This window comes from Alosa pseudoharengus, unplaced genomic scaffold (assembly GCF_046254945.1).
Source record: "Alosa pseudoharengus isolate Yale_2024_CS ecotype anadromous, Long Island Sound unplaced genomic scaffold, YU_APseudo_1.1 YU_APseudo_1.1_scf_16, whole genome shotgun sequence".
Lineage (NCBI taxonomy): Eukaryota > Metazoa > Chordata > Actinopteri > Clupeiformes > Clupeidae > Alosa > Alosa pseudoharengus.
The window spans coordinates 33226571-33239466 of NW_027468630.1; the positions used below are offsets into that span (position 1 = coordinate 33226571).

Consider the following 12896-nt stretch of genomic DNA (forward strand, 5'->3'; position numbering starts at 1 on the left):
CCTGAAGCCAAATTCACTCATGAATTTCCCAGAGCATAACTTTTTTATCCCATTTTGGTCTGACAGGAAGCAGTCGGGATCTTCCTCGGCCTGAGAGCACAGAATATTTCTGTAATCAGAATCATCCCCTCCTCGCTAAGGTCTAGAGCTTCTTGCAACATCAGCAGCCCAAATTCTGTCCAGCGGACAAACTAGGGACTTACCCATGGACTGCTCCTGCGTGATGAATGAGTCAGGTCTTGGAAATGCTTGTTGTCTCCGCACTGCTCTTTTCCACTGCATCCTGAGTGTGGCGTTTGATGTATTGTGTGAACCCACCTGTTCCTGCTATCTTTCTGGACTGGCGGAGCCAAAAGCACATGTGGCTGAATGAGGAGGTGTGTGCGTGTGTGTGTGTGTGTGTGTGTGTGTGTGTCTGTGTGTGTGTGTGTGTGTGTGTGTGTGTGACAGAGAGGGGCTTGGACAGGCTTTCCCTTCACTTCATTCAGTGTCTGCTTTGCTTTACCAGCTGGACAGTGGATCCCCTCCCTGTGAGCCCCTTAACAAACTATCTCAGCACAGCAGTGAGCCATTAGGTAAAGCAGACAGAGCTGCGCTGAAGAGTTCGCTCCAAACATGCTGGCCTCCAAACACACTGTTTCCGAATGCATTTAAAGAGGACAAAAGAGTGTGTACCCAGTAAACAAAATAAAATCCTGGCAACGTCCCCTAAAGGTCCCCTGGTGACGTCACCTTCTCAACATTGTGTAGGTTTCCCTTGACGTCCCGCAGACCTCTGTTCGGGAGGTCTAAAAGACGTCCCCGAAACTTTGAGGGGACGTCCTGTAATGGTCACCGCGACGTTATGCGCGCGACGTTTATATTACCGTGATGGTAAAAAAAACAAACATGAAACGTGATTTAGTGGTAGGCTAGTACATCCTGAAGGCTTCATCGCTGCTAGGAGAGAGATTGTCGGAACATGAACACGCATTTATGACTTGCACTACAACCCAACAAACTCCGGACGTCCCCCGGACCTTATGCAGACATTCACGACGTCCCCAATTGGTCCCGAACGCCATGTTCTCTAGCGGAAGTTCCTGTGACGTTATTGACGTCCGGAGCAAGTTATCCTTTGGTTATTGCGCGACGTCCGGTGCAGGACTTTCTGGGGACGTCACCGTCAGGTCCCTCGGATGACATTTGCATTTGGTCATTTCAAAGACGTCCTAAGGACCCGACAATAACGTTATACCGGGGACATCAAGGGGACGTTTGATTATTCACACATGGCAGTGGAGACCGTCAATCAAAAAATCCAGTGGAAACCAGATGGCAGACGTATGTAGGCCAATCGGCCCACCAGCTTTTTCTACTTTGCCACCTACAGAGTTTGACAGGTACGATTTTTCAAAACGCCATGTTATTTCCCATAGACATTCGACAACCGGAAGTTGGGTGGATCCGGATGTTTCGGAGGCGGGACATATTCCGGAGAGGTCTATAAACCACTGCCTATTTAGAGCATGTTATATGCATCACGTAATGACAGTTATCTGAAGAAATGCGCATTGTAAGCTAGAAGCTAGAAGCTAAGAACAGCGACTTTGCTAACGTTACACCAAGCATCACATCAGCTAACATGAATTTGATAAAATCCATTCCCTAGTTAGTAACGTTATACATTAACGTTAAACTCAAAATGTATGTGCTACATAATTCACATATCTGCAGTGAACCTAGCATGGTTCTACTTTGTTCATAGACGTACAACTTCATAAACTGTATGATATGTTGCCTTAGACTACGGTAGGCTAATACAGCTACTGCTAGAGACGTTAGATTCTAGATCAGTGTTTCCCAAAGTCTGGGTCGCGACCCACGGGTGGGTCGCAGGAGATTTTATTTGGGTCGCCAGCACAATTTATGTTGTGTTAAAGGCCTAACTGATACCATTTGTCATTTGATACCAGGAAAGCTAACAGTTTTCTATTAGGATGTAGTTTGTTAACTACCACAGTCACGGTTTGGTCATAAAAGCTCATGAAACTGGCGCATGAAACTGGGGGACGAACGCATCGCAGAGGGGGTGCCAGAGCATGGATATCTACCTCTCAAAATGAAACCGTTCTGTGGGGCGCCTGCCATGTACCTCGCAGTTGCAAACGACATGAATCCGCCTATATGCACGAACATTAACAGATACCAGCTCCTCAACTTTACAGATTAAAATCTAGTGACTATGCTCATGCGTCAACTAAAGCAGACATCCATAGACCGGATAAGGCCATTCAATTTGTATTTAGATAGTTTCGATTGTAGATGCAATCTTTAAAGTTAGCAACCTCCTCACATTCTTATTTCTGATTTAAAATGCACAACAGTGCATTATAATAGGCTACAATTTAAATGGACATTTTAAACACTATTCCTCTACTCCACTACTCCAAAGTAAAGGCGCATTCTTCCGGCTATTGCGCAAAAGCCTCCTGTTCTGATATAACGACTATACAATATAATATAATACAACAATACAATATAACGACTTGAGTTATTTGCTGTTTACATCGGAATTGACGTCCACAGACCCATTTGTCTGCAACGCAACGTAGCCTATGTAACCTGCGATGTGTTGAACCTGCGCGATTAAGCCCTGCTCACGCCCGGACTCGAACCCGCGAAACAGCAGCACCTCGGATCGGGAGGCGAGTGCGCTAACAATTGAGCCAATAGTCCAGGCTACTAGCTCACATGCCAGCAGCACTCTTGAGGCGTCAGGGAGTGAGGTTTATCAACGTTCCACAAGCACAGCTAAGCTAGCTGGCATCCGTTACACTCACCCCCCTAAACCTCACTCCCGATCCGGGTCACGGCACCAATGTAACCTGCGATGTGTTGAACCTGCGCGATTAAGCCCTGCTCACGCCCGGACTCGAACCTGCGAAACAGCAGCACCTCGGATCGGGAGGCGAGTGCGCTAACAATTGAGCCAATAGCCCAGGCTACTAACTCGCATGCCAGCAGCACTCTTGAGGCGTCAGGGAGTGAGGTTTACCAACGTTCCACAAGCACAGCTAAGCTAGCTGGCATCCGTTACACCTACAACATTTTTTTAGAAATACAGGAACAGCTTACTACTGACGAATTACGACTCCGCAACATGCGAGAATTTCCCCAATCTTTTCAGTAGTCATTTCCAACTTTTCACGCTGATGGTGCTCAAAATGCAACACAACCGTGTTCAAAGCAGGATCTATCTATCCTAGGCTATAGCAATGTATGGTTGGGGAAGGCATAGAAAAGTTGGAGAACCTGTGGCCTAAAACAATATTGGTGGTTGCAGGGTAGATTTGAAGTGAAATGGGTCGCGATGGTCTGTCATTTTTAAAAAGTGGGTCCCCAGAAAAAAAGTTTGGGAAACACTGTTCTAGATAGATACTTTATTCATCCGCAGAAGAAAATTACAGAACGTACGTTATACGTTAGTAGCTAACATTATGACAACTTTTCATTCAGTTTCATTCAGTTATTGAAAACTTTATCAGCTACATACACAGCCAAAAATGTTACTTACTTTCATCGGTGGCCACCAATGGTGCATTTCTTCCGAATGCAGTGTGGAGTTGACCCTAGCTGACCTAAATATTGCTACGTAATGACGTGTAATGTGAAGTCACACATGGATGTGATGTCTCCGTCCTGCTAGCCAGAGCGCTCTCAACTCTGCTGCCATGTGTGAATAAACAAACGTCCCCTTGTTGTCCCCGGTATAACGTTATTGTCGGGTCCTTAGGACGTCTTTGAAATGACCAAATGCAAATGTCATCCAAGGGACCTGACGGTGACGCCCCCAGAAAGTCCTGCACCGGACGTCGCGCAATAACCAAAGCCGCCCCCATGGCTACTTTGTTTTTCCGACAGCAGGTGTTCATGTGGTTTGCCGTCGGAATGTGTGACAAACACGGATGCCACAACAAAGGTTAAAACATACACTCACTAATCCTAAACAAACAACTGTATTTGCTTAAAATATAGTGTAAGGCGCTTGTGAAAGAAAGATATGCAGCTTTCAAGTAACAAAAATAGCAAATTCCCAAGTTCACATTAAAACTGTTGGACATGAAAGGCCACATGGACTACAAACAAACTACAACGTGATGACAAAAGTGATGACGAGCCCCTAACTGGGCAACTCTGTAAGCAAAGAGCCCCAGTTTCCGACCTCTGACTGCCTCTGACTCACACATTACGTGACGTGAATGACGTGGAATGATGATGTTTTCACTCGGAAAAAGGTTCCGAAGCCCATGAATGCTAGGCAACTTGCTCCGGATGCCAATAACGTCACCGGAACGTCCACTAGAGAACATGACGTTCAGGACCAATCGGGGACGTCGTGAATGTTCGCATAAGGTCCGGGGGACGTCCCGTGTTTGTCGGGTAGACCTCCACATTATGTGGGCTTATACTCACTCTTCACATATTCCTCATACATCATGAAAATGATGCCTATCAATGCTTTCAGTAGATAACATTTCACATTTGCCCATGTTTTGAACATTTGTTGATTTAGTATGGCTTCATGAATCACGATTGAACATTTAATATGTTCGGATGTCAAACGCATGTTAATTATGAATTATGAAACATTAGGAAACAGCTTTGTGTTTGAGCAATACATTTTCATCTGTGCTCCATCTCATTTTCCTCAGGCATTTGGCAGGAAGACTGGCAACAGTCCTGTTGCTAAAGACAGAAGGAAATGAAATAAGACGTGCAGTGTGGGGCCAAAGACAATAAATAGTGTGAGAAAATTTGAGGAAAGTAAATGTTTGAAGCAGAAGGACTGATCATCAGAATCGCAGCTATTAGGAGAGCATTGTGAAAGGCCACAGACAGTGCTGCCATATTGTGTCCGGCGAAAAAGTGAAACTGCTAAGACGGCAACAAAGACGGCAAAAAAATCCGATTGTAAGTAGGTCACAGTTTTCGCCCTCCCACATCTGTTTTATTCATAGTATTTGAGCTCACATGCAGTATGGCCCATAAGGCAATTTCAGGCTGAGGATAAACAGCCTGAAATGCTGTGGAGAATAACAATCAAAAAATAGCAGTACTGCAAGGGTTCTTGTTTGGTCATAGCTGAAGAAAAGATATCTAGTGTGAGAGTTGCTGTTCTAGGCATGGCTCTGGACAAAAAGTTTCCTCCCACAGCAAAAGCATAGGAGTGCGTCTCAGATTTGAGGGAGATGAGGGTCTGTTTTAGTGTGAATGGCCTTTCGCATACAATTTCCTGTGGAGGGAGAGCATGAGTTAAAACAAATAAAAACAGCAGAGGAACAAACGAAAGCCAGAGCACTTGGCAGAGAGCGGGCCGAGCTTTAGAGCGATCCGTTTAACCGCAGCTCTGACGCCCTGGCCTCTGAGCTCCTCGTATCTTCATGGGTTCATGGAAGACATGTCAGTTTGACATAGCCTTGTCATTACTGGGATTCTGCACACACACAGACACTTAATGGCCAGATAGCACGGGGCCGGAATGCTATGGCGGTTTGAGTGGTCCGTCCAGCAGGTCAAATGTTCTGGAGCGAAAACCAATGAATCTGCGGTGTCCATAAACAACCGCAGGCAGACCTTCTCCCCACACTTTTAATTTAAGGCAATCACAATATCTCAGCTGATTATGACAAACTGCAGAGAAGATCTCAGAAGATGAAGGTAAACACAATAAATCAAATGCCCCATCTACTGTACTCATTACAGTAAGAAAACACATCTCGCCTCCTCTCTGCCTGGAGAAAGTGAGCAGGAGGTGCTCCTCCCTAGCACAGGCGATGAGGCTACTCTTTGTGTTATTAATGAGCGGGCCATGGAGCTGTGGAGAGTGATTTCAGGCTTAGCTCGGCACCAGTGACGGGTACCCCACCACTGTTTGCTCTGGAGGGGGAGAGGAAACCTAAGACCCAGTGCGATCACCAGCTGTTCTCCTCATCTGGAGAAGAAGTGAGTGAGAGAGTGAGAGAGAATGAAAGAGTGAGGGGAGTGAGTGAGAGAGAGAGTGAGAGAGGGAGAGAGAGGGTGAGTGAAAGAAAAGGAGAGAGAGAGAGGCATTTGGCCTCCCACCAGATCTCCACACCAAGGGCTGGCTGCATGGAAGAACTCGACTCACTTGTTTCAGACCTTATTCCAACAAGAGCCGGGTGTGGCTCACAAAACAAATCATTTCCATGTTAGAGTTCTGCTCCGTTTTCTCCCACCCTCTCTCTGAAATTCCCTAATATTTTCTCTTAAACAGCCCCTCATTAGGCCTTCAGAAATACTTCATACAAAGACAGACATGCACTTTTATTCGTTAAAAGAGAATTCTAGGCCAAGTGGTCTGCATAACGAGCCAGTCGTCATGTCTGGGATTGTGACTGTCAATATTTCACATAAGTTGTGTTTCTCATCCTCTCTTATATAGTGTCTGTACACTGATGGCATAGAAAACCAGATGCCTTTTAGAATTGAGACTGTCATTTTGAGCAAAATATACTGTAACTTATTTTAACATTAAACATAGTTTGGTTTTCATACATGGAAATCGAGTGAATTACTTCAATTTTAAATATTATGTTGTTTTGTATTTGTGTGTCGCTTTGGACAAAGGTGTCTGCCAAATCCATAACCATAAGCATAACCACTTGCCAACTTAAATAACTTTAACTGAATTATACTAGCTGAGCTGACCTGACCTGAGCTGCTGCTATGAAGTGTGCTCTTTTGTATTTTTGTTGATGGATTGTCTACAAAAGTATGTAAGATAAAGTATATCCTTAGATCCTTATCCTTAGAAATTCCATGGTGAGATTTAATGTTAAAAGTACACATCTAGAGAAATACAAATCAAATACCATATTGCAGGTATAACTAACATGAACGTAGTGTTTCATTTTGCATGTGTTGTACAGATCACTTTGGAGTAGCCTATTGTATAGGTTGAAATGATTCCCTGCTGCTGTGCTTAAAGATGGTGTTGACGTTTATTTCTCTGAGATGCTACGTGTGAAACACAGTATTTCGGAGGGAGTACCACTGGCCTAGTTATTGGGGGAGCAGTTGGAGGGAGGAAGGCAATAAATTCACTCACACGGACTAGTCCAAGTCCAATGTCAGGTTTCAGGAGAGGCTGAGGGGAGTCAATTGTGCATTGTTCGAATAGCCACTCAGCGGATTCATTACATGACTCAAGGGCCTGTGATAGACTGCCAGACACAAAGCAGACAAGCAAAACGTGCCTTGGGACGGGGACAAGAGATGATGCTGTGTCCAAAATATGAGGGGAAAGTCACAAGACTGGACATAGCACAGAGTATTACCATCTTAAATCAACACAGGTCAAGCTGCATGTGCTCTTAACTGCTGTGTGAGTGATATGATGAATTAACAGAAATAATCCCAAATGGATGTAAGAAGTTGTGGACATAAGGCAAGCCATGGAATGAGGCAATTATACAAGTATACACTATACATGTGTATACTGAAATTGTATAGCACTCTAATTGTGCTTCATTTAAAGCAAATGTCACCTCTGAATGTCAACTGAATCATCAGCTGAATCAACAGCATAATCACAACAGTTTGTAAAGGAAAGTAAACACAGGGCTGATTCTCCCATTCTCTCTCACTCTCTATCCCTCTCCCTCTCTCTCTCGTCTTTTTTTTTAAGTTAACCCACCGCACTTAATTTGAGCAGGAATTAGTGTATCGCGAGACCAGGAGAAAAAGTTTCGTCGGAAAGTGGAGCTGTGGATGAGAGCAGGGGAGCAAATTCAACAGAGACGATGAGAAGGAGTCTGCGAGGGGATTATTTCTCATCATCTTGCTAAATGCACAAACATCTTTGATTATCATTTCATTCAAGCCTCTATCACACCGATACATCAGATTGATCGGAAAGCTCCATGATGGTGTGAGTTACATTGCGTTTGAACGACTACGTCTTCTATTTTGGGACTTAAAAGTGTCCCTTGAAAACGTTTATGCAGCGCAGTGTTTGAAAACAATCGCACATCTTGTTGGTTTGGTCACGAAGGAACAATCTCCTTTCGGAGAAAAGGTACGACACAGCAGGATGTTGCTTTACTGTACTACATTTATTTTCTGTTGTTCGTTACAAGAATTTATAAGCATGCATTTTAGCACAAACTTGGTAAGCGTTTTTACAGTTTAGAACTCTGACGCATCTTGTCTTGCAGTGAATGTTCAACTTAGTTTCAACATCTGAATAAATGCATTTCCTGTAAACAACTATGTTTTTCTTTTTTCAGACTTGGGATCATAGGAACAGGCTACATATTTCATTAAGAAGAGGGATTCTACTCGGTGATATACAGTTTTTTAAAGAGGAGAAGCGCATTTTGAATTTGGAAGGAACATAAAGGCAGTATGTGGCAGGGGTGGCTGCTGAAGTTTACCCTGGGACTTGCAGCGGTCTTGTTGGTCAAAGTCGATGCCCAAGATGTTGGCATTTTAGAAAGCAAGGCTGGTAAATCCGGTGAGCAAAGAGCCAACAGGTCGAAGCGGAGAGGCGGAGGTCAAGATGTTCTCAAAGGGTAGGCTACTTTTTCTTTGCGCGCTCTTAGCAAGTACCCCCCCCCCCCCCAATACCTCCACCTGCCCCATAAGTCTCATAATTAACCATGACAAGACAGTATGCATCATGCATGACTAACAACTAACATGGTATATATTTGTAATAATAATAATAATAATAATAATAATAATAATAATCCGATTTAAGATATAAAACAGTGTATTGAGTAGGGTCAAGAACTTTGTCACATGAGATATGAAATTATTATGTAATTGATTTGTACAGTAATTATGAACTAATAGAACTGAGCATTTGACTTTAAATAAGCCTCACCATGGTCATCAGGAGAGCGTTCAGTCTCAAGCTTTTCTGTTCCTAATTTGCCAAGAAATGAGCTGGCCTGATGGGAAGGCTGGAGGAGAGTTTGGTAATTAAATACTGGCAAGCTGCAGCATTCCTGCTTTGCTGCAAAAATAAGTTATACTTTAAACAAAGGAGTCCATTGGACATCCGTTCCTCTAGGAATGCTCCGCAGAAAACTGGCAGACCATTGTAATGCAGATGCCGTTCAATTCTTTTTCTTTTCTTGAACCATATCCTAGACAAGACATGTGCATATTTACAAAGACACTATAGTATGTGCCGGTATGCTTGTAACAACAGGTTGAAAAATGTGTAAAATCATGTGTTCTCAGGCGATTTTTATGTATTACACATTGCAATATCTGTGGGTATGTTTTGCTGTCAGTGTGACTTCCAGTTCCATATGTAAATAGTGTATGCATCTGAGTATTCAGGTGTAGGTCAGATCCTTGATTTATAATGCACCCCAGGTTATTACTAGATTAGAACATGACCAATAGGTTGTGCTGTTTCTCCTCAGCGCTTTTACTTCAGCTGGGTAGCAATGTCACTCTGGAATCTGGATGGCTGTTGTAATAAGTCATTAAAAGAACACATTGCTCAGAATGTAAAGAAAGTCAATAGTCTTCATAGACAGATGTCACAGAGTTTTTCCTTTCAGCATGCACACCAAATTTAGTGCAGAAGACTTCATGTGAAGTGTCTTGAATTGTTTATGCTCTACATCAGGCCAAATGTGTGCGGATCACGTTTCAACTCTTACTGTTGCCCTGGGTGGAAGACTCTTAGTGGAGGAAACCAGTGCATTGTTCGTAAGTGTGACAGCTCTTGTACATATTTTCTCCAGTCTAAAACATATGTCTTGTAACATTTACTGTAAGAAAGAGAATTTAAGTTATGAAGAGAGACTGCCTTGTAACTGTCATCTAAATAAAGCAACATGTGAGCCTATAGCAGGGGTATCATATGCATGATAAACTTTTGCACTATACATTTAATTATACAGCATACACATGTGTGCCAGTATAGTACACTATAGCTGTGTAGGCATAATAAAATATTTATGTTGCTATTTCAGACATTTTGGACATAGGAATGGGAACTTGATTTGTGTGTATACATTTGTGTGTGTGTGTGTGTGTGTGTGTGTATGTGTGTGTGTGTGTGTGTTTCTTTAGCAAGGTCGGAGGCAGAGTTATGGGCCAAAGAGCTATGTGGTAGTAGGCCTGCCTACAGTGTGGGCAGCCCAAGTTTGGTACAGATCCACTCTCCACAATGTTGTTTTTCCTCCTTGGAACAAATAGAAAGCTGCTTTTTTCCCAAACGTGAGGGCTCAGGAAGGCTGCTGTCTCTTAGCCCTGTTTTCTATGATTGCAGTCTGGCTGTCTGCCCTAGTCTGGACAGGGTCATGATATTGTTTCACAGTTGAAACCAAGGAAGTAGGGTCAAGCTCGACATTCTCCCTGATTGATCTGAAAGTAGGTTTACCTTGCCAGCTCCAGCCCCGGGGGACGAAGCACCGCTGTGCGACTTCCCGTCCTTTCATTCAGTGCCCCTGCAGCCTAGGCCCGACCCTGGACCATGCCTCCCCAGCCCACGTGTGATAAACAAGTATCTCTCTCTGTTTAGTCTGCCCTGATCTGTCCCATTCTGAGGCTCTTTGATCTCGCTGCCCTCCACAGCCATTTGTAGAAGCTCCTGTGGAGATGGGTTCTGTTCCAGACCCAACATGTGCACCTGTCCAAGTGGTCAGATCTCCCCGTCCTGCGGCTCAAAATCAGGTAATGTGCTGGAAATTTCCACTTGAGATGCTATGGGACCCTGTACAATCCACTCATGAGTTTCTGTCTAATCACTTGTCTGTTCCTCACGGCAGAAACAAATGACTCTCTCTCTTCACCAGTTGGAGTGTGTTCACACTTTTTTAAATCACTGTTATTGTCACAATGTCTTATCACAATTGCTAGACTAGTATTAGTGCTATTAATGTAACCACTGCCATTACACTGACATGTAACCATAGCCCTCTGGCAAGCCACTGTAAGCCCATTACACACAAATGGAAACGAAAACAATAGGGTTTCTTGAAATGTGGGGATAAGGATCATGTTAATGTTTCCTCCTGTTCAGTTGGGATGTTTTTTTGCGCTTTGGCAAAGATCACTCTAATTGAAATCAGTTTTTGGTTTCTGCCCTGCCCTGTACATGATGTTATATCCGGTTCTATGCCTAATTCTCTTGTGTTTATGTGTCAACAGTGCAGCTGGGTTGCCTAGAAGTTTGTCATTAAAATTCACTTAGGACAGTGAGCATGTCGCATCATTTAGATAGTTGCTATGTTAAATAGGTCACATGGCTCAGTCACACATTTTGACTACAGGCTAGTCCCAATGCTCTGCACTGGGTGTGTTCTGTGGAAATGATCCATGGGTAACAGCTTCATGTTTTAGCGTAGGCAACACAGCAGTTTTACACACTCTAGTAATTTGTTTTTGCCAATTAAATTAGTATATGTGTTCTTTCCAACCCCCTGGTGTCTTGTCATTGTCTTATAAAACATTTATAATGCTTTTATAAACTAAATGGGAACTCAGTGCTATACTCTTGAGTAGTTACATTTGCTGTTGTAGCGTAGCCTAATGGAATCAAAGCAGATAGATCTAAAATGACGACCCAGTGGTCAATGGGCCCCCATTTACTTAGTGTGTCAGGAATCTGTATCCTTAAGGCATTTGTACTATAGGTGTTGAACCCAAAGCTAATGTCCGCTCACTGCTTTTTCTCTGGACTGTAGTTCAGCACTGCAACATCCGCTGCATGAATGGAGGAACCTGTGCAGAAGACAGCTGCATGTGCCAGAAAGGATACAATGGAGCTCACTGTGGACAACGTAAGACCCGTTTATCATAACAGCGCAATGTTCTTGATAAGGCCCCAATTGGAATGCATGATACTTTGTTCTAATTAGGACAATTTCATGGTGTAGGCCCCTGCTTAAAAGGACACATTGCCATATGTTCCCCTGTTTCTTCACAGCTGTTTGTGAGAATGGATGCCTCAATGGTGGACGATGTGTGGCTCCCAACCGCTGTGTCTGCACCTATGGTTTCACAGGAGCCCAGTGTGAAAGAGGTAAAATACAATGTTTATTGTTTGTCTCTTTATCACAGGACATGCTTTGGATAAAAAAGATCATAGTTTTGTCATTTTCATCTTTGCGACAGAGGTGTGGCAGGCAATATTAGTAGGGGTTGTTCAATGGCACTTCTGGAAGTTTGGAATGACATGACACAAGATTTACTTTCATTTAATTGTCTGCTTTTCACATGCATGCTAAGAAGTCAGTGAAGAGAAAGTCTTGATGTACAGTACATAGACACCATTTCCTTTCCACATGGTTGTCTGGAATATGTACTTCTGCTGTGCAGGCTAGTCTGGCAAGAGCTCAGCTGTTTGTCATGAATGTATGTATGAGCCAGTCAGATATTAGATGACGTGCAAACAGATGTAAAGTGAGTTCCTCTAAGTGGCAGTTATATGAATCAGAGTTATGTGTGATACCAAAGCAATGTTATTAAATCTTGACATCATTGAGACTGCTATAACCCCAATAAAATTCGGTCTCTTTACTGTGACTCCATAAGGCTGTCATAAGTCAGACTGATGCTTTATGTAATGTTATTTTATATGCAGAGCATGGCTACCACCGTGTCGTAAATGGGATAGTTTAGTTTATTGTATACAAGAACTGGGCTGGCACACATATTCTGTTTCTACCTGTTGAGAGGGGTGGGATGGAAATGTGTTTCAGATTTATAAACAAAGCTGGACTAAAGCATGAGTCGCATAAATGGGAAAGCTGGGTTCTGGATAGAGTATAATGGTTACGCCTAGAAGCTCCGAGCCAAAGGCAATATCAGAAATGTTACTTCTCATGCCTGATTGTGGGCTGTGTACTGCACCGTGCCTTTGATTC

At 43.4% G+C, this 12896-nt stretch overlaps 1 protein-coding gene across 1 annotated transcript in view; it reads left to right on the forward strand.

Moving 5' to 3' along the window:
- Nucleotides 1-7574: 7574 nt before the first annotated feature.
- The window catches only part of fbn1 (fibrillin 1), a 60672-nt gene continuing 55350 nt past the window's right edge, over nt 7575-12896 (forward strand). The window contains exons 1-6 of the mRNA XM_076287799.1: nt 7575-8080; nt 8292-8576; nt 9650-9732; nt 10603-10701; nt 11715-11810; nt 11957-12052. Coding sequence (XP_076143914.1) covers nt 8410-8576; nt 9650-9732; nt 10603-10701; nt 11715-11810; nt 11957-12052 — 541 coding nt within the window. The 5' untranslated portion in view covers nt 7575-8080; nt 8292-8409. The remainder of the gene's footprint in view (nt 8081-8291; nt 8577-9649; nt 9733-10602; nt 10702-11714; nt 11811-11956; nt 12053-12896) is intronic.